Source organism: Schistocerca nitens, chromosome 3 (genome assembly GCF_023898315.1).
Source record: "Schistocerca nitens isolate TAMUIC-IGC-003100 chromosome 3, iqSchNite1.1, whole genome shotgun sequence".
Taxonomy (NCBI): domain Eukaryota; kingdom Metazoa; phylum Arthropoda; class Insecta; order Orthoptera; family Acrididae; genus Schistocerca; species Schistocerca nitens.
In genome coordinates this window covers 937341495-937369321 of record NC_064616.1, presented here as the reverse complement: position 1 = coordinate 937369321, position 27827 = coordinate 937341495, and the positions used below count along the sequence as shown (strand labels likewise).

At 42.7% G+C, this 27827-nt stretch overlaps 1 protein-coding gene across 2 annotated transcripts in view; it reads left to right on the top strand.

The window, feature by feature from the left end:
• LOC126249019 (isoleucine--tRNA ligase, cytoplasmic) overlaps positions 1–27827 on the top strand; it is a 181021-nt gene that overhangs the window by 31819 nt on the left and 121375 nt on the right. For both annotated transcript variants that reach the window (XM_049950620.1, XM_049950619.1), the window contains one exon: positions 6159–6359. In XM_049950620.1, coding sequence (XP_049806577.1) covers positions 6159–6359 — 201 coding nt within the window. The remainder of the gene's footprint in view (positions 1–6158; positions 6360–27827) is intronic.

Here is a 27827-nt window from a genome sequence, read left to right as displayed (position 1 = left end):
CTCCATTAATCCTATCTGATAAGGATCCCAGACTGCCCAGCAGTACTCCAAAAGATGATGGACAAGCATAGTGTAGGCCGTCTGTTTAGTAGATCTGTTACATTTTCTAAGTGTTCTGCCAATAAAATGCAATCTTTGGTTTGCATTCCCCAAAACATTTTCTATGTGTTCTTTCCAGTTTAAATGGTTCGTAATTGTAATTCGTAGGTATTTAGTTAAATTTACAGCCCTTAGATTAGACTGATTTATTGTGTAACTGAAGTTTAATGGATTCCTTTTAGCACTCATGTGGATTACCTCACACTTTTAATTATTTAGGGTCAGTTGCTAATTTTCACACTGCTCAGATCTCTTTTTTAAATCATTTTGCAATTTGTTTTCATTTTCTGATGATTTCACTAGATGACAAACAACAGCATCATCTGCAAACAACCTAAGACGACTGCTCAGAACGTCTCCTAAATCATTTATATAGATAAGGAACAGCAGAGGGTGTATAACACTACCTTGGGAAATGCCAGAAATCACTTCTGTTCTACTTGATGAGTTTCTGTCGATTACTACGAACTGTGACCTCTCTGACAGGAAATCTTGAATCCAGTCACATAACTGAGACGATATTCCATAAGCACACAGTTTCACTTGATTACTTTCTTTCTCTTAAAGATGACTTTACACAAGTAATATCTATAATTTTGTTGCATCTGAATGCCCTTGTAATCATTTTTCTATGGGATAAGTAATCTTGATACACATTTATATGTATTACGGTCTCTCTCATTTTTATCAGTGTGTATCTAGCAAATATTTTCTTTAAATTGATGTACTTGAGGTGTTTAATATACCTGGCATGTTCCTAACTACAGCTGCTTATAATGTTGTCCCATTAATATGCCCTTTCTTAAGAAAGACTAGAATTGTTGTGTAACCTTCTCTAACTTTATTATTCCAGTGCAGTGGACAGGGGGGGGGGGGGGGGCAGGGCAGGGGTCGCCCCTCCCCACTCGCTCCTCCATGCTCTCAGGGGGAGGAAAAAGAAATAGTGTAGTCACTTGTTTTTCTTTCGAGAAAATGATTTAAAAGTCATTATTACATAGGTTTTTAACGGTCAGAACCAGAACCTTCTTATGGTTACTTGCAAGTACCATTTTCTCTCTCTAAATATTAAAAATACTTCATACCCCCAGGTATAGCCCACCCTGCCTACAATCGTATGAGCACTCTTGTCCCAGTGGCAAGTACTTTTAAAATTGCAGCATGGCTGAATGAAATAGCAGAGAGACTGTGTACAGCCATACTTAGTAGCACTATTAAATAAAAAGGAAACATAATTTTTCTCATAGTATTACTCAGTAACAATATTTTTTGCAATTTATCAAGTAACTGAAATTCCAGAAATGAAAAATATGCCCTTCATTTTATGTCGTATGGACATTGACAGTGAAAGTAATGCTCATTACTTCATGGTATGTGCTGTGAAATTCAGCTGCATCAGGAAACAGTTAAATAAGTATTCATTCAAGCAGCATGTAATAGTTGTATAGAGCTTGAGTCTGTAAAGACCAGCCGGCCGGAGTGGCCGTGCGGTTCTAGGCGCTACAGTCTGGAACCAAGCGACCGCTACGGTTGCAGGTTCGAATCCTGCCTCGGGCATGGATGTGTGTGATGTCCTTAGGTTAGTTAGGTTTAATTAGTTCTAAGTTCTAGTTGACTGATGGCCTCAGAAGTTAAATTGCATAGTGCTCAGAGCCTCTCTCTCTCTCTCTCTCTCTCTCTCTCTCTCTTTTTTTTTTTTTTTTTTTTTTTTTTTTTTTTTTTTTTTTTTTTAAAGGACCAGTTGACAAAGAAAGAATATGGGCTGTAACAAAATAGTTACAGAAGAAGAAAGGTGCAAAGACACGGGAAATAGTCAGATGTATCTATGGATGAGATGATATACAGTAGAGTCTCATTGTTTCTCTGCCATCTGTTCTTGAAACACTTCAGCAGTTGTCATGAACTGACAGATGGCACTACCTTCTTCATGATCAACATATTCATTGACACTAAGGTAGTCAGTGTTTTCTTCTTGCACCCATTATTTTCTGCCAGTGTTCAGCTGCAGTTACTTCCTTTTCTGTAAGTATACGATGAAAGCCAGCCTTCTTGAAGCATTATGAGATTGTGCTTTCTTGCATGGAATCCCAGGCGCTTCTTACAAAACACATAATTTCAAAGATGAGAGGTGGACCAACTCGTTGTTGGCTTGCTTAATTTATGAAGATCTTTCTCTTGAATAAACCATCCAGTTTTTCTGAATTTTTAATCATTTTTTTTTTCTGAATGCCTACATCACACCTACTGATTTCCATTCCATTCAGATGATTCCTTTGTGGTGCCTCATTTTTTGAGTATATTTCTTTAACATGAGCCACTGCACCACCAATAAGAATGTTTGAAGAATGAGCTCATTTCATCTACTTTAGCAGCACAGAGCTTTCCAGTTCGGGAAACTGAGCATCACACACTTGTTTTGTTTCCTGTTTCCTCCTTCCAAACATAGTGCTTCAATTATTTTTCATTTGCTCACTGTTGTATTTAATGTTTGTGGAGGAATGTTCAATTTTTGTACAATATCAACATGGGTCATGTGTGAATTTTTGTCCATTTCTTGAATAACATTACTCTTTTCTTTATTTGTTAACTGTCTCACCACAATTTTGTGTGTGATGAACTGGTATACTGTTTAACACAAAAGTCACAGACTATAAAAAATAAAATAAAGAGTCATGGACTAAGCACCAATGAAATATAAACATGAACTAAGGATGCCAGCAAATGACTTACATGCTATTCAGTTTGGTTGGTCACTACAGAAGTTGGAAGTTATTGGAGCTACTGCCAACCTATACGAACTACTACTGTTCGTAATTTCTGTCGTAGCAAACACTCTTATTGACGTGCAAAAGTTGTCAGTACTGAGTAGCACTGTCTCTCTGCACATTTCTGCACAACCTTGCCACAAATTTCCTCCCACTTCTCTCACAACTCTCGACGGCAATAGTTGCATTTGCCAAACAGTACCAGTACTGCCAAATCCGAACGCACTAATGGGGAAGGGAGAACGCACAAGTGTGTTAACATGCTTTTAATGCAATTGGGGTTGGGACTTCCAAAAATCAACATACTATGCAGGAAAATGCAGTAATAAGGTATGTGCTAATGAGATTCCACTATAATTATGCATACATGTGATGAGGTCATTCATCTTGGCACAGAAGGTAGGTCTTCCAGCACCAGATCACTTAATAAAATACCTACAGCAGAATTAAGGGCTGCTGGGGACTGGAATGGGCTCTCTTGTCAACCAGCCAATTTTTATAACAAGCTGCCCCTGTATCTTTTAACAGTAACCCTATGCTACATTGTTTTGTCTTGGTCTGTGATTTGGATTCTGTTGTCACCTATGACATCATTTGGTCAGCACATGGATTTGTCTGTTTGTCTAATGCAGAAAAGTCTCTGCTCACCATTCTATCAACAAAATTTTTTCAAATGAACAAAGTAATGGCATATGGGTGCATCAAGAGCATGGTTCATATCAGTGTGTTTCCCAGTCAAACGTACAAACAGTGTTTTCCAACATTGATGTGTGTGTTATTCAAAAAAGCCTTGGGAGTACTGTATTGACCAGAAGGCTGTTGTTTTGTTTATGTATTTCTGAGTGAGTCTGAAGCTGTTCCTTTCTTTGATTTGATCGTAAATAAGTTGTGCTTAATAAAGTCTGTGTTGTTGGAGAAGCAGACTTACAATATAAAGCAAGCACAACTAACTGCTTTAATTATATATTGAAACCAAAGACTGCATTTTATTGGCAGAAGATGCAACAAGTATACTAAAGAGGCTGCCTACCCTACACTTGTTCGTCCTCTTCTCGAGTATTTCAAAGTAGTACAGGATTCTTACTATAAGATTGACGGAGGACATTGAAAAAGTTCAAAGGAGGGCAGCTCATTTTGTATTATCACAAAATAGGGGAGGTCCTGGACGCACTAATCGAGTTGGGGTGGCAGTTTCTAAAACGACACCATTTTTCGTTGTGGCAGTATCTTTCCACAAAAATTCAGTCACCAACATTCTCATCCGAATGCCAAAATTTTATGTTGACTCTCACCTACATTGGAATATACAACCGTCGTAATAAAACAAGAGAAATCAGAACTTGCACAAAAAGATATACATAGGTTTTCATTTTCCCTGTGTGCTGTTAGTGTGAGGAATGGTCTAGAAATAGGTATGTGGTTCTATGAATACTCTGCCAAACACAGAATAGTCATGTAGATGTAGGTTTTGGGGATATAGCAGTAAGAAAATACACTCCTGGAAATTGAAATAAGAACACCATGAATTCATTGTCCCAGGAAGGGGAAACTTTATTGACACATTCCTGGGGTCAGATACATCACATGATCACACTGACAGAACCACAGGCACATAGACACAGGCAACAGAGCATGCACAATGTTGGCACTAGTACAGTGTATATCCACCTTTCGCAGCAATGCAGGCTGCTATTCTCCCATGGAGATGATCGTAGAGATGCTGGATGTAGTCCTGTGGAACGGCTTGCCATGCCATTTCCACCTGGCGCCTCAGTTGGACCAGCGTTCGTGCCGGACGTGCAGACCGCGTCAGACGACACTTCATCCAGTCCCAAACATGCTCAATGGGGGACAGATCCGGAGATCTTGCTGGCCATGGTAGTTGACTTACACCTTCTAGAGCACGTTGGGTGGCACGGGATACATGCGGACGTGCATTGTCCTGTTGGAACAGCAAGTTCCCTTGCCGGTCTAGGAATGGTAGAACGATGGGTTCGATGACGGTTTGGATGTACCGTGCACTATTCAGTGTCCCCTCGACGATCACCAGTGGTGTACGGCCAGTGTAGGAGATCGCTCCCCACACCATGATGCCGGGTGTTGGCCCTGTGTGCCTCGGTCGTATGCAGTCCTGATTGTGGCGCTCACCTGCACGGCGCCAAACACGCATACGACCATCATTGGCACCAAGGCAGAAGCGACTCTCATTGCTGAAGACGACACGTCTCCATTTGTCCCTCCATTCACGCCTGTCGCGACACCACTGGAGGCGGGCTGCACGATGTTGGGGCGTGAGCGGAAGACGGCCTAACGGTGTGCGGGACCGTAGCCCAGCTTCATGGAGACGGTTGCGAATGGTCCTCGCTGATACCCCAGGAGCAACAGTGTCCCTAATTTGCTGGGAAGTGGCGGTGCGGTCCCCTACGGCACTGCGTAGGATCCTACGGTCTTGGCGTGCATCCGTGCGTCGCTGCGGTCCGGTCCCAGGTCGACGGGCACGTGCACCTTCCGCCGACCACTGGCGACAACATCGATGTACTGTGGAGACCTCACGCCCCACGTGTTGAGCAATTCGGCGGTACGTCCACCCGGCCTCCCGCATGCCCACTATACGCCCTCGCTCAAAGTCCGTCAACTGCACATACGGTTCACGTCCACGCTGTCGCGGCATGCTACCAGTGTTAAAGACTGCGATGGAGCTCCGTATGCCACGGCAAACTGGCTGACACTGACGGCGGCGGTGCACAAATGCTGCGCAGCTAGTGCCATTTGACGGCCAACACCGCGGTTCCTGGTGTGTCCGCTGTGCCGTGCGTGTGATCATTGCTTGTACAGCCCTCTCGCAGTGTCCGGAGCAAGTATGGTGGGTCTGACACACCGGTGTCAATGTGTTCTTTTTTCCATTTCCAGGAGTGTATGTAGAAAAGGGTCCCTCTTTAGCTATGAGTTCAGTACTGCTCATACTGATTAATCTGCCAAGCTCTTATCATGGGCATTATTCTAGGTTTTTTTATCATGAGCAGTGTTGTAGTAGTGGTTGTTGACCTACTGACTGAAATGTTACACCATGAATAAAAAACCATATTCATTGGTTAAATACGGTACCTGGTACATTTTTACTATAACTACGTTTCTTTTTTCCTCTCTTACTTACTTTTACGTTTTGATCTGATTCATTAATATTTCATGATTTTTTGTATTTAAGTGCATGTTGTTCAAAGTATTCTCGATCTGTGTAACAGTCCTTTATATGTGGATATTAATTTTTCAATTTTTACGGAATATGAATTGTTTCAGGGTTCCAGATTTTGTTAAAGAAAAAAGATTTGGTAACTGGTTGAAAGATGCTAGAGACTGGGCTATAAGCAGAAATCGTTATTGGGGGACTCCTATACCTCTTTGGATTTCTGAGGATGGTGTTGAGGTTGTGTCCATAGGAAGCATTGCAGAACTGCAACAGAAGAGTGGCCAGAAAATTTCAGATATACACCGTGAAAGGTAAAATGTGCAAAACTTGCAATACAACTTCAAAAATGTATTACACCTTTATCACATCAGGTTTGTGTGTGTGTGTGTGTGTGTGTGTTTTAAGAAAGTACCATTTGTATGTTAAACACAAACACAAATATATTTTAAAACAATTTCATTATTATATGAAAACCTATATCTTGAACTACTTTTTCACACAATTTATACCAATATTTAAGGCCCCTTGAAAAATGAAAAACCAACTACTGAATTTCATTCTCATAAAAAATATGCTGCCTAATTTTCCTATCATTCCTGAATGGCCATTGTCATTTTGTCATCTTTTTGGTGAGTGTGTACACGTTTTTTCGGTTATGTGTGACAGTAAGTGGTGACATTAAGTGCTCTTTTTTTTAACTCCTGTATCAACTTTCTGCACCAAGTCTTCAATGTTAACGGTTGGTTGCCCACTTAGTATTTCATTCTTTACATTAGTACAACCATCATTAAACACTCTGATCCAATTTATTATGGGTCCAAAGCCTCCAAAAAAATATTTTTGGAAGAAAACATTGTTCACAGTAGGTTGTACAGTTATGTCTTTTATTCGTTGTGTGATTGGACAATTTTGGCACTGTCATTTTCAGCTCTTACGCATATGCATTATGCAATATACTGTACATGCTTTGGCATACAATTTAAACTTCATATGATAAAGTGAAATAATTAATCTACAATACAATCTGAGACTGAAAACATCACCCTAGGAACATATAGCCACTTCATATCATGAGTGAACCACAAGACTTTGACATAAAAACTCAGATGGTTTGTTTTACCAAACCCCTGAGTCAGTTGCTGAACAGTTCAAAGAAAAGTTGAATCTTATTTCAAATAGGTATCCCACTCACACAGTTGTAGTTGGTGGTGACTGCAATCTACCATCAATATGTTGGCAAAAATACACGTTTAAAGCTGGCAGTAGGCATAAAACATAGTCCAGAATTGTAATGAATGCCATCGCATAAAATTATTTTGAACAATTAGTTCAGGAGCCTACTCGAAGTGTAAATGGTTATAAAAACATATTTGACATTGTAGCAACAAATAATCCTGGTCAAATAGGGAGCGTCATGATGGATACAGACCAGATTTACTGAGACAAATATCGCAACATCCAAACCCACACAAAATAAATGTAAAGAACATCTATTTAAAAAAGTAGATAAAAATTCGCTTGATGCCTTTCAAAGAGACATTTTCCACTCATTCTGACGGCAGTTGAGAGATGGATAGCCCATAAATTAATAAGGGATGGTACTGATTCTCCATGGTACACAAAACAGGCCAGAAAACTGTTGCAGAAGCAATGAAAAAAGCGTGCGAAATTTAAAAGAATATAAAATCTCCAAGATTGGTGAAGTTCTACAGAAGCTCAAAAGTTAATGCCAACTTCTATGTGAGATTCTTGTAACAGTTTCCACAATGAGAAACTGTCTCGAAATCTTGCATAAAACCCAGAGATTCTGACCATGATGTAAAGTACACCAGCAGAAAGACACAATGAATACCTTCACTGCACGATAACAATGATGATGTCACTGATGACAGTGCCACTAAAGCAGAATTACTAACAGGGTTTTCCAAAACTCCTTCACCATAAGAAAATGAAGTAAATATTCTAGAATTCGAATCTAGAACTATTGCCAACATGAGTAACTTTGTAGTAGGTATCCACAGTGTAGTGAAGCAGCTTAAATAAAGGCCTCTGGTCCAGATTGTATACCAGTTATGTTCCTTCCAGCATATGCTGATACAGTAGCTCCGTACTTAGTAGTCATATACAACCGCTCACTCTTCGAAAGATCCATACCTAAAGACTGAAAGTTGCACAAGTCACTCCAATACCCAGGAATAGAAATAGAAGTAATCTGCTGGATTACAGAGCCGTATCATTTACATCAATTTGCAGTAGTATTTTTTAACATATGCTGTGTTCGAACCATTGAATTGCTTCGAAGAAATGATTTATTGATGAATAGTTAGCCCGTATTCAGAAAATATTGTTCTTATGAAACACATCTAGCTCTTTATTCTCATGAAGTGTTGAGTGCTATCGAGAGGGGGATGTCAAATTGATTCTATATTTTTTGATTTCCAGAAGGCTTTCGGCACCGTTCTTCACAAGCGTCTTCTAATCAAATTGCATGCCTCTGTTGTGTGACTGGATGCATGATTTCCTGTTAGAAAGGTCTCAGTTCATAGTAACTGATGGCAAGTCATCAAATTGTACTGAAGTAATATCTGGCATCGCACGAGGAAGTGTTACAAGCGCTGTGCTGTTCTTGATCCACATGAATGACATCGCAGACAATCTGAGCAGCCCTCGTAGATTGTTTGCAGATAATGCAGTCGTTTACTGTCTTGTAAAGCCAACAAATGAATAAAACAAATTGCAAAATCATTTAGACAAGACACCTGCGTGGTGTGAAAAGCAAACTCTAAATAATGAAAAGTGTGAAGTTATCCACATTAGTACTAAAAGAAACCCACTAAATTTTGGTTACACGATAAATCGCATAAACCTGAAGGCCGAGAATTCAACTAAAAATGAATACAAAATCTCCAAGATGGCCGATCTTTCACTGGAGCTCCAAATTTAGTGCAAACATCAAAGCGAGATGCTTATAGTAGTTTTCAAAACAAAACTTTGTCTCGAAGCGTGGGAGAAAATCCAAAGAAATTCTGGTTGTATGTAAAGTATGCTAGTGGCAGGACACAGTCAGTGCCTTCTCTGTGCGATAGCCATGGAAATACTATCAATGAAAGTGCTGCCAAACCAGATTTACTAAACACACCCTTCCAGAATTTCTTCAGCAAAGAAGATGAAGAAAATGTTCCAGAATTCGAATCAAGAACAGCTGCCAATATGAGTAACGCAGAAGTAAATATCCTCGGAGTAGTGAAGCAACTTAAATCACTTACTTTTATTTTAAGTCTTCTGGTCCAGACTCTATACCAGTTAGTTTCCTTTTAGAGTATGCTGATGAGCTCCATACTTAATAATCATATACAACGTCTCGCTCGACGAAAGATCCATACACAAAGACTGGAAAGTTGCACAGGTCACACCAAAATTCAAGAAAGGTAATAGGAGTAATCCACTAAATTACAGGCCCATATCATTAGCATTGTCTTCGAAGATTATGAATTACCTCGAAGAAAAAGGTCTATAGGCACACAGTCAGTGTGGATTTAGAAAACATCATTCTTGTGCAAAACAACTACCTCTTTACACTCACTAATGTTGAGTGCTATTGACAGGGGATTCCAAATTGATTCTGTATTTCTAGATTTTCAGAAGGCTTTTGATGCTGTACAAGGCCCCCTGGTTAGTGTTAAAAACAGGTTTCAGGTGCTCTCTGTAGCTGACAGTATCCCTTGACCAGATGCAGTCACTTCTCCTATTTCAGAGGAAACCTTTCAGCCTCCAGGCAGTCACAGAGAGTTAATTATTGATAGTTGGGAGCTCCAGTGTTAGATGTGTTATGTGGCCCATTAGGGACATGGCTGCCAATGAGGGGTAGAAAGTCAGTGTACACTCTGTGTGCATACCAGGTGCAGTCAATCCAGATGTGGAATAGGTCCATCGAGATGCCATAAAGAGCACAGATTGCAACCAATTGCAGGTGGTGGCAGTTTTTTAGATTAGAGTGTCCCAGGGGAAACACAGAAAGGGCTTCAGTCTCAAATGGTGCAGGTCGAATACATGAAGAACATAGATCTGGGAACCATGAGTATAACAGTTAGAAATTGTTGTAGCTGTGTTGGGAAAGTACCACAATTCCAACTACTAATAGAAAGCACTGATGCACAGATTGTGACAGCCACTGAAAGGTGGCTAAAGCTGGAGATAAATTCAGATGAAATTTTTGCAAAAGACCTATGATGTTCAGAAATGAACAATAGGCTAAACACAGTTGGCAGTGGCATCTTTGTTGCTGTTGGAAGTACTTTATCTTGTAGCAAAATTGAAGAAGGTAGCTCCTATGAGTTAGTAGGGGTAGAGGTCATTCTTGGCAACTGGAATAAAATGATTTGATCCTTGTGCTGACCTCCCAACTCAAATAATACAATTGCTGAAAGTTTCAAAGAAAACTTGAGTCTAATTTCAAACGTGTACCCAACTCGTACAATTATAGTTAGTGGTGACTTCAATTTACTCTCAGTATGTTGGTGAAAATACATGTTTAAATATGGAAGTAAGCATAAAACATTATCCGTAATTGTGGTAAATGTATACTCTGAAAATTATTTTGAGCGATTTATTCATGATACCACTCTAATAGTTAAAGGTTGTGAAAATACATTTGACCTCTTAGCAACAAAAAAATCCTCGGCTAATAACGAGCATCGAAGTGAATACAGGAATTAGTGAACACAGGGTTGTCATAGTCACTCCCAAATCCGCCAAAAATAAACAAAAAATATATCTGTTCAAAAAAGCAGCTAAAAATACATTTGACACTTTCTGGAGAGACAATCTGCATTCCTTCCATATTAATGATGTAATTTTAGACCAGATGCGGCTTGAATTCAAAGAAATAGTATTGACAGCAATTGAGAGTTATATACCAAATAAATTAGCCAATGACGGAGCTGATTCTCCTTGGTACGCAAAACAGCTCAGAACACTGTTGAAGAAACAACAAAAAAAGCGTGTCAAATTCAAACAAACACAAAATCCCTAAGATCGACGATCTTTTACAGAATCTTGAAATTTAGCATGAACTTTAATACGAGATGCTTATATTAGTTAACACAACAAAACTTTATTGTGAAACGTGGCTGAAAATCCAGAGAGATCCTGATCGTATGTAAAGTACACTAGTGGCATGACACAGTCAATGCCTTCTCTGCGCAGTAGCAGTGGAAATACTATGATATAGTGCTCCTAAAGTAGAGTTACTAAACACAGCCTAATGAAATTCCTTCACCAATAATAAGAAGTAAATATTCCAGAATTTGAGTCAAGAACAACTACCAACATGAGTAATTTAGAAGTAGATATCCTCAGAGTAGTGAAGCAACTCAAATCACTAAATAAAAGCAAGTCTTCAGGTCCAGATCGTATACCAGTGAGATTCCTTTCAGAGTACACTGATGCAATTACTCCATACTTAACAATCATATACAACTGATCTCTCAACAAAAGATCTGTAATCAAAGACTGGAAAGTCACACAGGTTTCACCAATATTTAAGAAAGGCAGTAGGTGTAATCCGCTAAATTATGGGCCCATATCAGTAACGTCAGTATGCTGTAGGATTCTGGAACATATATTGTGTTTGAACTTCATGGATTACCTCCAAGAGAATGCACTATAGACACATAGTCAACAGAGACTTAGAAAATGTTGTTCTTGTGGACACAACTAGTTGTTAACTCACACGAAGAGTTCAGTGCTATTGACAAAGGATTTCAAATTGATTCTGTATTTCCAGATGGCTTTTGACTCTGTACCTAACAAGCAGCTTGTAATCAAATTGTGTGCTTATGGAATATTGTCTCAGTTATGTGACTGGAGTCAGGGAGGTCACAATTCATAGTGACTGATAGTAAGTCATCAAGTAAAACAGAAGTGACTTATGGCTCTCCCCAAGGTAGTGTTATAGTTCTTCTGCTGTTCCTTATCTGTATAAAAGATTTAGGGGACAATCTGAGCAGCTGTCTTAGGTTGTTTGCAGATGATGCTGTCGTTTATTGTCTAGTAAAATCATCAGAAGATCAAAACCAACCACAAAACACTTTACATAAGATATTTGTAGGGTGCAGAAATTGACAGTTGACCATAAATAATGAAAAGTGTGAGGTCATCCATAAGTGCTAAAAGGAAACTTCGATTACACAATAAACCAATCAAATCTAAAGGCTGTACATGCAACTATATACCTAGTAATTACAGTTACGGACAACTTAAGTTGTAAAAAACACAAAGAAAATGTTGTGGGGAAGGCAAACCAAAGTCTGTGTTTTATTAGCAGAGCACTTAGAAGATGCAACAGATCTAATAAAGAGAGACTGCCTACGCCACACTTGTACAACCTCTTTTGGAGTACTGTTGTGCTTACCAGATATGGTTAATGGAGTTCACCGAGGAAGTTCAAAGGAGAACAGCAAGTTTTGTATTATTGAGAAATAGGGGAAAGACTGTTATGGACATATACAGGATTTGGGGTGGACATCATTAAAACAATGGCATTTCTTGTAGCAGCGGGTTCTTCTAATTAAACGTCAGTCACCAGCTTTAAAAATATTTTCTTGATGCCGACCTACACAAGTAGAAATGATCATAATAATAAAATAAACAAAATCAGAGCTTGCATGGAAAGATATAATAGGTGTTTGTTTTTTCTGTGCATTGTTCAAAAGTGGAATAATAGTGTTGTGAAGGTTGTCGATGTATCTCCACCCCCCCCCCCCCCACTTTTTCTATGTAGATGTTCATGTAGATTATTTTTGCATACAAGAGGCATTGACCCCCTGCACTTGCTGTTGGTTGGGAACACCAGCTTGAATGCGCCTCAAGACCCTCAGCCAGAACCTCCACATAACCCCCTTAGAACATGCTTGTCATATTTTCATCGTGCATGTGCCCCCACCCCTCCTTCCCCTAGATTAGTATCGTGACCATGAATTAGGAATTATCTGTTTCAAGGACATAAAACTTCCATCCCCCCCCCCCCCCCCCACACACACACACACACACATTCTTTTGGTTTCTGTTTCCTGTTTCTCTCTGTTCTTTGGGGTTGTCAGGATGCCACTGTCATTTACACTGACAGTTCTGAAACCATGGATAGGATGGGATACGCTTTTATTTCCCCTACCAGTCAGGAACAACATTTACCTCTGGGACTGTGTAGTGTTTTACAGTGGAGCTGATGGTCCTTAACAGTGCTCTAAATTTTATTAGACAGACGTTCCCTGGCCACGATTTAATTTATAATGCCTCATTGAGCAGTCTCCAGGCTATTGGTCAGTGTTATTGTTGTCACCTTGTGATAACTGCTGTTCATGATCTTGTCTCTGACATTCGTTGTACTGTCTGCTGAGTTGTACTTCACTGCGTCCTAAGCCATGTGGGTATCTCAGTGAATAAAATGGCCGACCATTTGACTCGAGAAGCCAATGTTTGCTTGGACGATCTGAGGTGTGGATTTTCAGGCACAAATAAGATCTCTCCTCATTTGGAGGTGAAACAAAATCTCATGGGTTACTCCTCCCTCTAGTAAACTCCACACTGTCAAGGAGACTACTAATATATGACACTCTTTCTTCCTTTCCTCTCAGAAGTAATCCACTGCCCTCTGTGGCCTTTACATCAGTCATACCAGATGAACTCATAGTTTTATCTTATGCAATGAGCCACTCGTACATTGTGGTTGTGGAGCTTCACAGACAGTAGCTCACATCCTAGTCAAATGCCCCAGCCTACTGGCTCTCCATGCTAAGCAATGTCTCACAACGTGTTTGCTTCTAATATTGGTGGATGATTAAGAATGGCTGAAACAGTCTTTTGTTTGCCCCGAAAATGAGATTTTTATTCTTGTACGTAACATTTTAAAGTACTTTTGGGGTAGGGCCAGAGTGGTTAAGGTTTGGGAATCTCCCGTTGCGTGCTGGGTCTGGGGATCCTCAAATCCACCTCCTCTTCTTGTTGCCTTGGTCATCCCTGTTTTACTCATGTTTCAGTTGATACAGATGTGATTAGCCCTTGTTTTTGCTGCATGCTGTTTTACATTTTTGGGGTAGGACTCCAGTGAAGGTGAGACCTTCAGGATTCCTTGTCCTTGATACTAGCTGATGAAGAAAGAACAGGTTTTATGCTTCCTCAGAGTTAGTGGGTGCTGTTCCTGTCTTTAACACTTTGACTATAACAGATTGGAGGTGGGATGGCTGTGGGAAGGACGATTCCTGTCGCATGCAGAGCCCTGGGGTAAACTCGTCTGACTCCACCCATATACTGACCTGATTATTTCTCTCACCTTACTTTATTATTGTTGGTACAGTTGATGGGCATTCCATTTTCAGCCTCCTAGAAGACCTTTCCTCCATAACTGTCTTAGCCCATAATTGGGTTGGTGGGGTGTCACATGTGGGTGACCTTTCTCCTGCCGCAGATGAACCCTGGAGAGTCCTCATCTGTTCCCTGAGCTGCATACTGACGTGGCCCATATACTTTTACCTCTTTTTAAATTATTTCTCCACTCGGGCATCAGTATTGCTTTCAATGCCTTGATTTTATGACTCCTATATAATTTCATAATTCAGTTTTCTGGCTGATGTTAGTAACTCCAGATGACCCTTCTGTTTCAATCAGGGGGCTCAGCATTTGTTTGCTGGGTACGGGCTCGGTGAACCCGGGGTCCTCGAGCTGTGGACTGGTATGCGCCACCAGTCTGCTGATACCATAAGCTCTGGGCATGCTTCAGCGACCACCGTGTGGCGCAACGGTGGAACGTTGTGTGTCGTAGGGACTGGGGATCTTGGCTTGATTGCCTGGATCGCGAGGACGGTACATACCTCTATAAAAATCCCTTCAATCTTAAGGTGTGCTGCGCGCCGATAAGATGCATGGCTGTTGAGGTGGAACAGTGGCTAGTGGGGAACCTGCCGCACCTCAGTTGTACAAGGCTTATCCAGGCATGTGGGGCTCTGTCTGGATGGACATAAGTTTCCCTAGCTGCTCGTGGGACGACCATGGATACCACGAATTCTTCCTCTTTTCCTCCTTCTAATTTTTCGCTGGCCAGTGGGATGGGTGGACTGCTGGTAGGCACTATCACCCAATCAAACAAGAGGGCTAGGTTAGCCAGTCCTCCTGACTCAGGCGTCAGCAAACGTACAGCAGTTTAGAGTAACAGAGCACATACTGACAACCAGAATGTGTTTTTAATAATAAAAAGGAAAGAGGGTGCCTTTGAAAAGGTTTCACTATTCTATATTCAGAAGGGTCTAGAAGGAATAGCTGGAACTTTAAAATCAGTGAAGCGTTTACGGAATGGGACATTGCTTGTTGATACACAATCGATACAGAGCTTCACAGCACCCTGAACTCCAGTAAGGGTGTTGTTACCTGTAGGGATCATTCCTGTAGAAGAATTGGGAATTGTTGACGTTCAGAACATCATGAAAAGGGTGGATGGGAACCTGATGAAATCTGACTCCTTCATTCTTACTTTCAATACTCTCAAACTCCCAGAACACGTCAAGGCAGGATTTCTTCGACTAAACGTACGGTCGTATGTCCCAAACCCAATGCGCTGTTTTAAGTGCCAGCGTTTTGGGCATACAACTCTAGGGCGTAAAGGAGAAGCGATGTGTGGCAACTATAGTAAGGCTGCCCATGACGGAGTTGACTGTTCGTCTCCTGTCAGATGTATAAACTGTTCTGAAAGCCACCCTGTTTGGAGTAGGGACTGTAGAATCTTCCTAGAGGAATGTAAAATACAAGAAATAAAAACAACTAAGCGTATCCCCTACAGTGAAGCCAAAAAGATCTTTAAGGCCATGCAGCCCCCCACATTCGTTGCAGCCCCCCACATTCGTTACGTCTTTTGCCTCTATTGTTCAGAAGCCGCCTCCAAAAGTCCCATCTACACAGATGGAGGGTGTTAGTGTTGGCACGAACACCTGCACATGTCAGTGCACTTGCAAGGCAGCAAGTGTATCAGAGCCTGTAGCCCCTCCTCGAACAGCAGAGAAAGGTACAGTAGTTAACATTGAAGAGCCCCAGACATCTCCGATGGCTGAGGCTGTTCCAAAGCCCAGCATGGTCATAAACACCCCAGCTCCAGTTCCAGCAAAGCCCCATAAAAAAAGGAAAGCACACGTCAAGTAGCACCAACAGATTAAATCGGCTGGTAAACCCTCGGATCATGTTAATGTGGTCCCACCAGACGCTTCATCAGACTCTTCCCCAGAGCTGATGGAGTCTGAGAATATGGGGCAATCATCTCGCCCCAAGACTGAGCCTCCACCCGCTGCAGTCTCCCCACCTCAGCGGAAAGAGAGGCAGCAAATACAACCACTGTGATGGCTCCCATATTACAATGGAACCTGCAAGGGTTCAGGACACATGTGGAGGAACTACGTCTATTGATTCAGGATAGACCTATGTGTGTGTGTCTGCAAGAGACAAATTTCAGTGAAACATACACCCCTGAGCTACGTGGTTATGTCCTCCACAAAAAGGACGACCTGAGTGGACAGAGCTCGAGGAGGAGTAGGTATCTTCGTCAACACTGACTACCACTCCTCGCCTCTCTCCCTCACGACGAATTTACAGGCAATTGCAATATTAGTACATGTGTGTCATATGCTAACAATATGTTCGCTTTTACCTGCCCCCAAATGATGTGCTCGACAAAGAGGCTCTTAGTGATCTTCTTACACAGCTCCCCCACCCCTTCATCCTCTGTGGTGATTTTAATGCACACAATATGCTTTGGGGCTCTGTGAGTACTTGCCCCCAGGGGTAGAGCAATCGAGAGGCTTCTTCTGTCTTCCAGTGCCTATTTGCTAAATACAGGTCAAAGCACGCATTTCTGCGTTGCAACTGGGTCGTTCTCTGCCATTGATCTATCACTTTGCTCTCCAGCCATCGCCCACACTGCTGAATGGGAAGTGGTTGATGACTTACACAGCAATGACCACTTCCCCATCTGGATTCACCTGCCACATGCAGTGGAACCGGAAAGGAAACCGCCTCGATGGGTGCTCGGTAGAGCCAACTGGGCACTGTATAGTCAGCTAGCCCAGTTTGAACATCGGGTCAGTGTCCAGGAATGGGTGGATCATATTACTGAAGTGATCCACCGCGCCAATGAAGCGTCCATCCTACAGTCTACGGGACAACCGAAGCGGCAGCCTGTCCTTTGGTGGAGCGACGAATGCCGCTCTGCGATCAGGGCTAGGCGGGCAGCTCTGCGTAGGTTCAAATGCCGGCCAACTGTAGAGAACCTTGCAGCCTTTCGGGTGGCGAGGGCAAAGTGTCGTCAGATTATACGAGAGAGCAAGAAGGCAAGAAGAGGTCATGGCAGCAGTTCCTGAACACCATTAATCGTTCTACACAAAGTTCCATTGTATGGGAGACCATCAGGAGGATTTCTGGGAGAGCTGGGAGGTGCCCTATGGCTGCTATAATGTGGAATGGTACTCTCCAAATGACCCCAAAAGATATTACCCAGTCTATGACGGCTCATTTTGCAGCTATTACTGCAACCGCCAGTCAGAATCCAGCTTTCCAGCCCCACAGAGTGGCTGCTGAGAGGAGCAATTTTGACTTCCGCTCACCCAATACAGAAGAGTACAACTGCCACATTTTCCATGTGGGAACTGGATTCTGCATTGTGTGGGGCTCGTGATACATACATTGGTCAGGATAGAATCCACTATAGCATGCTGCGGCACCTCACAGGGAGAAATAAAGAAATCATCCTCCGACTTTTTAATCTTGTTTGGATGTCCGGTCACTTCCCCGACTCGTGGCGTGAAGCAATTTTAATTCCTCTTTTAAAACCTGGGAAAGACCGCACGTGCCCGGGTAGTTACCGTAGTGTTGCCCTCACTAGCTGCGTGGGAAAGACCTTGGAGCGGATGGTCAACCGCCGCCTTGTCTGGATGTTAGAATCCAGACAACTCCTTAGTCGCTTTCAGTGTGGGTTCAGGAGGTATCGCTCCACCTTTGATAACCTGGCCCTCCTGGAGGCGGCTATACAACAGGCTTTCCTGCACCAGCATCACCTGTTGGGAATATTTTTTGACATTGAAAAGGCATACGACACTACTTGGAGGCATCTTTATCATCAGGCAGCTCCATGAATGGGGTTTTCGTGGATGTCTTCCCAATTTTATTCGGTCCTTCCTGTCGCCACGTTATTTTCGGTACCGAGTCGGAGACGTACTGTCTGGTCGCTTTGAACAAGAGAACGGTGTCCCGCAAAGTAGTGTTTTAAGTGTGACGTCTGTTGTGAAAAGTCCTGTGCAGTGTTCCTTGTTTGTGGATGATTTCTCTGTATTTTGCTCTTCTTCAAGTCTTGCAACGACGACTCGTCAGTTGCAACTCACTCTGCAACATTTGGATGAATGGGCACAGAAGAGTGGTTTTAAGTTTTCAACTGATAAGTCAGTGTGTGTTCTTTTTAACCGTTCTCGTTCCATTTATGACTTGCCTGACTTGAGCATGAGGGACACCGTTCTGAATTTTAAAGACATGGTGAAGTTTCTGGGCCTCACTTTTGATTCTACTGTGTATTTTAAAATGTCTTAGTCACCACACGGACAGGACTTGTCTGCTCCAGTTTTACAGAGCCTTCGTGCGGTCCCGGCTTGATTATGGATGCACGGTGTATGGGTCTGCAAGACCCACTTATTTGAAGCTGTTGTATGTGGTGCACCATGAGGGGATTCGTTTGGCCACTGGGGCGTTCAGAATGAGCCCCATACCGAGCCTCTGTGCAGAGGCAGGTGAACCGCCACTTCACCTCCGGTAGCGTCTACTAATGGTGCACCAGGCCTATAAAACATTATCCACACCATACACACCTGCATACCACACTGTTGCTCGGTCTCCACTGGAAAAGCTTTTTCGCAACCGGCAACGAGCAACAAGTCCCTATGGGATTCGTGCAAAGGATTGCATTTTAGACATGGGTGTGGCCGGTTTTAATGTTTCGTGTCGAGGTTGGAGCAGATATCCACCTTGGCTCCTCCAGAGGCCCAGACTGATTTTAGATTTGGCAAATTTTAAGAAAGACAGTACCTCAAATTTTACTTTCAAATCTTTGTTTTTTAACATTTTAGATAGGCATCATGATTTTACAGTAGTCTACACTGATGGATCCCAACAGGGGGATTTTCTTGGCTGCTCAGTAGTGTTCCCCGAACGTGTCAGCAGGATTCGCCTTCCCCAGGAATACACTGTTTTTTCCGCAGAACTTCACGCGATCCTGAAGGCATTGGAGCAGATACGGTGTACTCAGGGCAAACACTTCCTAATTTGCTCTGACTCACTGAGCGCATTACAGTCACTGCAGAACCTGTACCCAGCGGAGAAGTTGGAACAGCTGATTTACGACCAACTGTACATCCTCCAACGACAGGGCAAGCAAGTGTCCTTTTGCTGGGTGCCAGGGCATGTGGGCATACGGGGAAATGAACAAGCTGATCGAGCTGTCAAGGATGCCTGCAGATTATCGGAGGTGACATAATGTTCTATTCCTTTGCAAGGTATCGTTTCTGTTCTGTGGCGGAAGTCTATGCAATTGTGGGAGGAGGAATGACTGGCGGTGAGGGAAAATAAGCTGCGGTTGGTGAAACCCACCATCCAGCCGTGGTGTTCCTCCTGCCGGTCACCTAGGCGGGACAAAGTGACCCTTACACGTCTTCACATAGGGCACTGTCCTCTTAGGCATGCCTGATTACTACGGCAAGAGGAACCCCCACTGTGTGATGCCTGTGGCGTACGAATCACTGTACGCCACATTTTAGTTGAGTGTGATTTATATCGTTCTGTCAGTGCGGAAGTTAATATTAGTGGGATCTGCCCTCGATTTTAGCCGATGACGAGGCGAGTGTCAAGAAAGTTTTAAGGTACTGTGATGTTTCTGGGCTTCAGCCTAAAATTTTTTAGGTTGGGATTTTTAGTGTGTTGCTGAGTGGCTGACCACTCTTTTATTCTTGTAATGGGCCAGTTCCAAACATGTGCTATGTGTTTAATTTTAACCCCTTCCCCTACGTTCTCTTGCAGTTCTCCTCTTTACGTGCTGCTTTCCACTTTGTTACTGTTGACGTGCACACTGCCTATGTAGGCTGTCACCTTTAATTTTAGTCTTATTTTTGCACTTGCTGCATTTTAGTGACACTCGTCCGTTGTTGTTTCCGTTCGGGCGCTAAAGACTACACTGTTGAGCACCCATAACACCATATCCATCCATCCTGATCCTTCTGTTGATCAAGGGACTGACGGCCTTGCTGTTTAGTCTCTCAACCTCCCAGTCAAACAACCTAAGTACCACTAATCTACCAATGAGTGTGGCCTTGGGGTTCCTGAGCTGGGGTCCAGTAAGTGTCGCCAGTACCCTGTCAAGCTCGGGGCTTGCATCAACAACAATCGTACGACTTGGCAGTGGAATGTTGTGTCACTGGGAATGGAGATCTTGGCTTGAGTGCCTGGATCATGAGGATCGTAGAAAACTCTATTAAAAAATATATATATAAAAAAAAAACCTCAGTCTCAAGGTGTGCTATGTGCTGATGAGATGCATGGCTGTTCAGATGGAACAGTTGTTACTGGTCAACCTCTGGGGATCATGCCACACTTCAGCTGTATAAGGCTTACCTAGGCATGCGGGACTCTTGTGTAGGTGGACTTTTATTTCCCTAGCTGTTCGTGGGACTGATGTGGAACCTTTGAAATTATCTCCTCCTCACAATGAAAAAGGTGTGCTGCTAGGTACTAACACCCAGTCAAATAAGAGGGCTCATGTAACCAGTTCTCCTGACTTAGGAGTAAATACTAAAAGTTTTGGGTCTACTAACAGAACACATGCTGGCAGTCAGAATATGTTTTTAATAGTGAAAAGGAAAGAGAGGAGCTTCAAGAAAATTTTAACTTTTTGTACTCCAAAAGGGTTAGAATGAACTGCCGACGATTTAAAATCAGCCAAGCAATTGTGTAATGGGCACTGTTGGTGGAGACATCTAGTACCCAACAATTTAAGAACCTCCAGAAAGCTCAGTGCCTTGGGAAATATGCCATTAAAATTGAGGTGTACACCACCTTGAATTACAGCAGAGGTGTTGTGACTTGCAGGGATCTGGTAGACATTTCCAAGGAGGAAATGAAATATGAGTAGGCCCCAGAAGATATAGTCGATATGCAGAATATCATGAAGGGGGTGGATGGGGGTCTTACCAAGTCTGACGCCTGTATCCTGATGTTTAATGACACGAAACTTTCTGAGCATCTTACGGCAGGTTTCCTTCACCTAAGCGTGTGGCCGTATGTCACCAATGCAGTGTTCTGTTTCAGACACCAGCACTTTGGGCGTCATGGAGAAGATGCTTGTGGCAATGTGGCAAGGCCACCCATGAATGAGTCCCTTGTTCATCTCCATTTAAGTGTGTGATTGCCCTGGAGCTCACTCTATATGGAAATGGGGCTGCAGTGTGCATCTGGAAGAATGAAAACTACGAGAACTTAGGACTACAAAGCATGTCCTGTATGGTGAGGCCAAAAAAGACCTCTAAAACAGCTGCTGTAGAAAGCCAGTGCTGCTACACAAATGGAGGTTGCTAGTGTGAGCAGTAGTACCTTCGTTTGTCAATGCACTTGTGGTGCTGCCGTTATTTCAACACCTGTACCTCCCCCCCCCCCACCCTCCCACCCACCCTCCCACCCACCCACCCCCTCCCCCCGAACTTCAGAAAAGCCAGTGGTTGCCGACATTGTGGAGCTTCCTGCCCCTCCAAAGATTCAGTCTGGAAAAACATCTAGTGCTACCACAACCATAGCGCAGTTGTATTTCCGAAGCCTATCAAAGGCAAAGTGTCAACCACTGATGGAATCGGGAAATAAAGAGCGGACGATGTCAATGTCATCCTCTCTGACATCTCTCTCGATTCTTCTTGATAGGTGATGGACCTTGATGTCAGACTGAGGCAGTAATCTCGCCCTCACGTTCACCCGTTACAGGCTCCCCTCCACAGAAGAAAGTCTGGATGAAAGTGCTACCCCGTGATAGATGGCTTCCATCCTACAGTAAAATATTAATGGGTTCTACATCTGCATCTACACGGATACTGTGCAAATCACATTTAAGTGCCTGGCAGAGGGTTCATCAAACCATCTTCACTGTTTTAATGATGTCCACCCCAAATCCTGCATCATTTCAGTGACAGTCTCTCCCCTATTTCGTCATAATACAAAACATGCTGCTCTTCTTTGAACTTTCTTGATGTACTCTGTCAATCCTATCTGGTGAGGATACCACGTCGTGCAGCAGTATTCTAAAAGAGGGCAGACGAGCTTAGTGTAGGCAGTCTCTTTAGTAGATCTGTTACATTTTATGAGTGTTCTGCCAATAAAATGCATTCTTTGGTTTGCCTTCCCCATAACATTTTCTGTGTGTTCCTTTGAATGTAAGTTGTTCGTAATTGCAATTCCTAGGTGTTTAGTTGAATTTACAGCCTTTAGATTTGACTGATTTATCATGTAACTTAAGTTTAACTGATTCCCTTTAGCACTCATGTGGACTACCTCTCACTTTTCATTATTTAAGGTCAATTGCCAATTTTTGCACCGTATAGGTATCTTTCAGAACACTTGTGGAAGGAACTGAAACTGCTGACACAGGAACGCCCCCCGTGCATTTGTATGCAGAAAATGCATTTTAAAGTGTCTGATGCCCCTGTCCTGTGGGCCTATACACTCTTGTCACAGGGATGACCTGACTGGGGAAGGGCCAAGGCAGGGGTCACTGTGTTTATCCATAATGTGCACCACTTATCTGCTCTCCCCCCAAGCTACTGACCTGTAAGCGGTTGTGGTTGCAGTTCATGTATGTCAGAGGATCACAGTTGATTCACCGTATTTACCTCCAATCGATGCGATTGACTCTGAGGCTCTAACAGGTGTTATAGAGCAACTTCCCCGACCATTTTTCGTACTGGGAGAGCTCAATGCCTGTCATATATTGTGGGCTTTGACCTCTGCTTGCCCTCAGGGTCAGGTTTTGGAGAGCCTCATGACATGTCACGAGCTGTTCATCCTCAACACAGGCACTCGCACTCATTTCTGTGCTGCTACAGTGTCTTTCTCAGTCATCAACCTCTCTTCGTGCTGTCTAGCCCTCAGGACTCTGTTCAGTGGGAAGCAATTGACGACCTTCACTCCAGTGGCTAGTTCCCACTCTGCATTCATCTCCTGGATGGAGCATTATCTACACAGAAGCCACCAAAATGGATGATCGGTAGGGCTAACTGGATGCTGTTAAGTGACCCACCTAGTTGTGTTTGAACACAACAACAGCATCCAGGAATGAGTGGATCATATCATACGAGTGATCCATCATGATGCTGACTTATCAATCCCAAAGTTCTCAGGTCATCTTAGGAAGAAACCTGTTATTTGGTGGACCAGTGAGTGTTGCTCAACAGTCCAGGTCAGGTATGTGGCTCTTCGACAGTTTAAGTACCACCCAACAACAGATAACCTCACGGCCTCTCATGTAATGAGAGCCGAGGCTGACGCATGATTAAGGAGAGCAAGAAAAAGTCATGGCAAGCTTTCCTGGACTCCATCAACCGGTCCACTTGTTCCAAAGAAGTATGGGATGTCACCAGGAGGATTTCCAGTAAACACAACCATTTACCAATCGCAGGCAGTGCTGAAACAGAGGTGTCTTCAAACAACACCTGGAGACATCGCTCAGATGATGGCAGTTTTTTTTGTGGGGATTACTGCCGACACCAGCCAGGATCCAGCATTTTGCCGCTACCGTGTGACTGTTGGTCATCAGATCCCATAATTCTGAGTCTTACAACTGCCCTTGCTCCATGTGGGATCTGGAGACCCTTGATACTACACCTGGTCTCGACTAAATCCGGTACTGCATACTTCGACATTTGCCAGCAGCACCAAAGGAAATCCTACTCAAATGTTTTAATTTTATATGAAAGACATGCAACTTTCCCAACTTGAGAGAGGCAATTCTGATACCTCTTCTCAAATCAGGTAAGGACTGCACATATCCCAGTAGTTACGGGTGTCAATGAGCTGTGTAGGAAAGACCCTGGAGCGAATTGTTAACCGTCACCTGGTCTGGTTGTTATAGACCAGGCAACTCCTTAGCCTCTCTCAGTGTGGATTCCAAGGATTTCGGTCCACTGTCAACAACATGACCCTCCTATAGGCAGATATTCAGCAGGCTGTCCTACATAAACACCACTGTCTTGACATATTCTTCGATATCAATAAGGCGTACGACACTAATTGATGATGCAACTCCATCAATGGGGCTTTCATGGCACCTCCCCATTCATATATGATTCTTCCTGTCTAAGCTTTCTTTTAGGCCATAAGTTAGTGATGTGCCATCGAATCGTTTGGAGCAGGAGAATGGTGTTCCCCAGGGCAGCATTTTAAGTGTTACTCTCTTTGCCAAAACCATAAACAGTACCATGTTTACAGTAAGGAGCCCTGTATAGTTCTCCTGATTTGTGGACGATTTTGCTGTTTTCTGTTCATCCTCCACTGTTGCAACAGCAACCTGTCAGTTGCAGCTTACAGTGCAAAGGTTAGAGGAGAGGGTTCCAAAGACTAGTTTTCAGTTCTCTGCAGATAAGTGTGTGTGTGTGTGTGTGTGTGTGTGTTTTCATTTTAATCATTCTTGTCATCAGTGAGTTTTCTAAGCCTCATTTTTTACTCCAAATTACCTTGGTTACCACACTTCAGAGAACTGATATCCAGAACCCAGAAGGCCCTGAATATCATAAAGTGCCACAGGTCTTGGGAAGCAGACAGTGCATGTCTGCACCAGAGTTATAGGATGTTTGTGCGTTCACGGCTAGACTATGGAGTCACAATGTATGGATCAACGAGGCCTTCTTACCCGAAGATTATTGACTGTATCTGCCATGAGAGGATTAGGCTGGCCTCAGGTGCATACAGTACCAACCCTGTACCCAGTCTCTGTGTGAAGGCTACGGAACTGCCACTCACCATCCCTTGGCAGATCCTCATGGTTTGTTAAGCACATAAGATCCTCATAGCTCCAAATTCACATGCATACCATACTGTTGCTCGTCCACCTTTGGCACACATTTTCTCCAATCATCCATGAGCAACAATGCCATTTGGGATCTATGTGCAGTGTACACTGGAGTTACTTGGTGTGTGAAACATGTGACCTCAAATCCAGGGTTTAACTGTCTGCCACCATGTTTACTGCATAGGCTCAGTGTGATTTTATATGTAGTGCAGTACAGGAGAGATTGCACTCCTGCATATGTTTTAATACTTTATTTTCTTCCATTTTAACTGAGTCTACAGCTGTCTTTACAGATGAGTTAAAACAAGGGGACTCTGTTGGTTTCCCCTGTTGTTTTCACTGATCATTCCCTCAAGGTCTGGCTTCCTCGAGACTTTACTGTCTTCAGTGTGGAAGAGTCCATGATCTTGCAGGCACCGGAGCATATGAGGCAAGCTTCAAGAAGTGCTAATTCCTTGTTTGTTCAAATTCTCTGAATGCCCTTCATTCTCTACAACACTTGTACCTAGCAGATAAAGTAGTTCAGAATATCCAGGTTGCCCTCCTTCAACTATGAATACTGAAGGAGGAGGTGTCTTCCTGCTGGGTGTCAGGATACACGGGTATTCCAGGGAATGAGAGGGAGGATGTAGCAGCCAGTGAGGCATGTAGTGATCCTCAGTTTTTTCGGTGTGCTGTCCCCCTGCATGCTATCACCTTGTTGTTGAGTTATGGAGTCATGTGTTGGTGGGAAGATGAGTGTCTGGAAGTGACTGATAATAAGCTGTGTCTAGCAAAGCCCACTATGTGGCCATGATGCACCTCCTTTCGGTGTTGAAGGTGGAAATCAGGTTCGCCTAGGCTACAGCCCTCTGACGCATGGCTTCTTGCTCCGGTGAGAAGATCCTCCAATGTGTGGTGCTTGTGGCATGTAGATAATCGTGCACCACATTTTACTAGTGTGTGTTTTATTTTTGCTTACCGATCTGCCCTTTGTCTTAAGTGACACTGAAATGAATGTAGTTAAGAGTTTTAAGGTTATTTGATGTGTCCAGCTTGTCTTAACAGGCTGACTGGCTCACCCATGTTTTTTGTAAATGTCCATCAGTCAGAGTTCCCTGTACTTTTCTTTTACCTCTTCTGTGGGTTTACTTCTATTTTAATTCCAGGAATAACACCTTTCACCTGTCTCCATTGTGTTAAGGACTGTAAGATAGAGTGGTTGTGTGGGTCAACGAGAGTGGGGTGGGAATGAGTGAAATAGTGTCATTTTATAGGTTTCCTCCTCACTGTGAGACAAAAATTTTAGACATTCTATCAACATTAGTTTGTTTCTTTTCATATGTTTAAGAATGCTGATAACCTTGGTGTCAAGTGCCCTTAAGGTTCAACACACACCCTCTCTCTCTCTCTCTCTCTCTCTCTCTCTCTCTCTCTCTCTCTCTCTCTCATGTGTGTGTTCAGCTTCGAGAATGTATACAATGTCTATAAAATTATTTAATTATAAATGCTTCAGTTTATTTCCACGATTGATTTCACTTTTGTAGCCTTTCACACACAACAGTAATTATTGATATTTTAACATAGAATTATGGAAAGTGCATTTAACTCTCAAGTTATTGGAGTTAAATGAAATTTATCCAGAAATCTGTATGTTAGCATTGTCGTGAAGTAAAGAAAAGAAGTATGCATCTAGCGGGGCCAGCAGGAATGTAGAAGGAAGTTGTTTGACTTAGATAGGAAAAGGGGGACTGTGTAAGCTCAAGTTACAAGTATAAAGGAGAAAAGATAAGGAGAAGCAACTACATAAATAATGAGCACTTTGTCTTGCCAGAAGTGAAAATGTCTGTCAGTCAAATTAGTTGGAAATAGGAAGTTCATTATAGTAAGTTTTGCAGTTAAGCAGCAGAGTCTCTTGTTTTCAGTAGAGGCATTGTTGTCTGTCTCAGACAAGCCGAGACAAAACTACTGTGCACCTATTACATGTTTACGAAGTCATACTTTCTGCAGTAATCGCACACCAGCTGTGAGGTAGACTTGAAGACAGTTAAATGAATGTGACCAGCTATTTACCATTTGGGATTCATAATAGTTGTGACCACCTCGTAGAAAAAAAAAAAAAAAAAACAGTCTAACTCCAGATCAGACTGTGGCTTTGTTCTCAAAGCAAATTTATGTTGGTGAGACTTAATGAGGTGTCGGAGTGGTTATGAAACTAGACTCACATTTAGGGGGTGGCAGTTAAATCCACATCCAGCAATCGAGACGCAAGTTTCCCGTGCCTTTCCTTAATTGGTTAAAACAAATAACTGGATTGTTCCTATGAAAAATATGGAGCCAAATTCCTTCCCAAATCTCTAATAACCTTGCCATTAATGGGTCATTAAAACCCTAATCTTCCTTACTTCGTGTCAGTGACGGGATCATTGACTAAGGTAGGAAGCAAAGTTTGAAATGGACAAATATTTATAATAAGAGTGTCTTGGCTAAATAAGTGTATTCCACTTCAAAATTGAATTCCAGTGAGGACTGAGATGTAAAGGCAGGGTTTAAATAACATTATCAAATGCAAAATTGTCCTAAATTGTAGAGTGCAGTCATTGAAAATCACATGAATATTACTCACACCAAGAAGCACTTACATCTAACCATGTCACCAACAAACAAATGTAGATAATAAAGT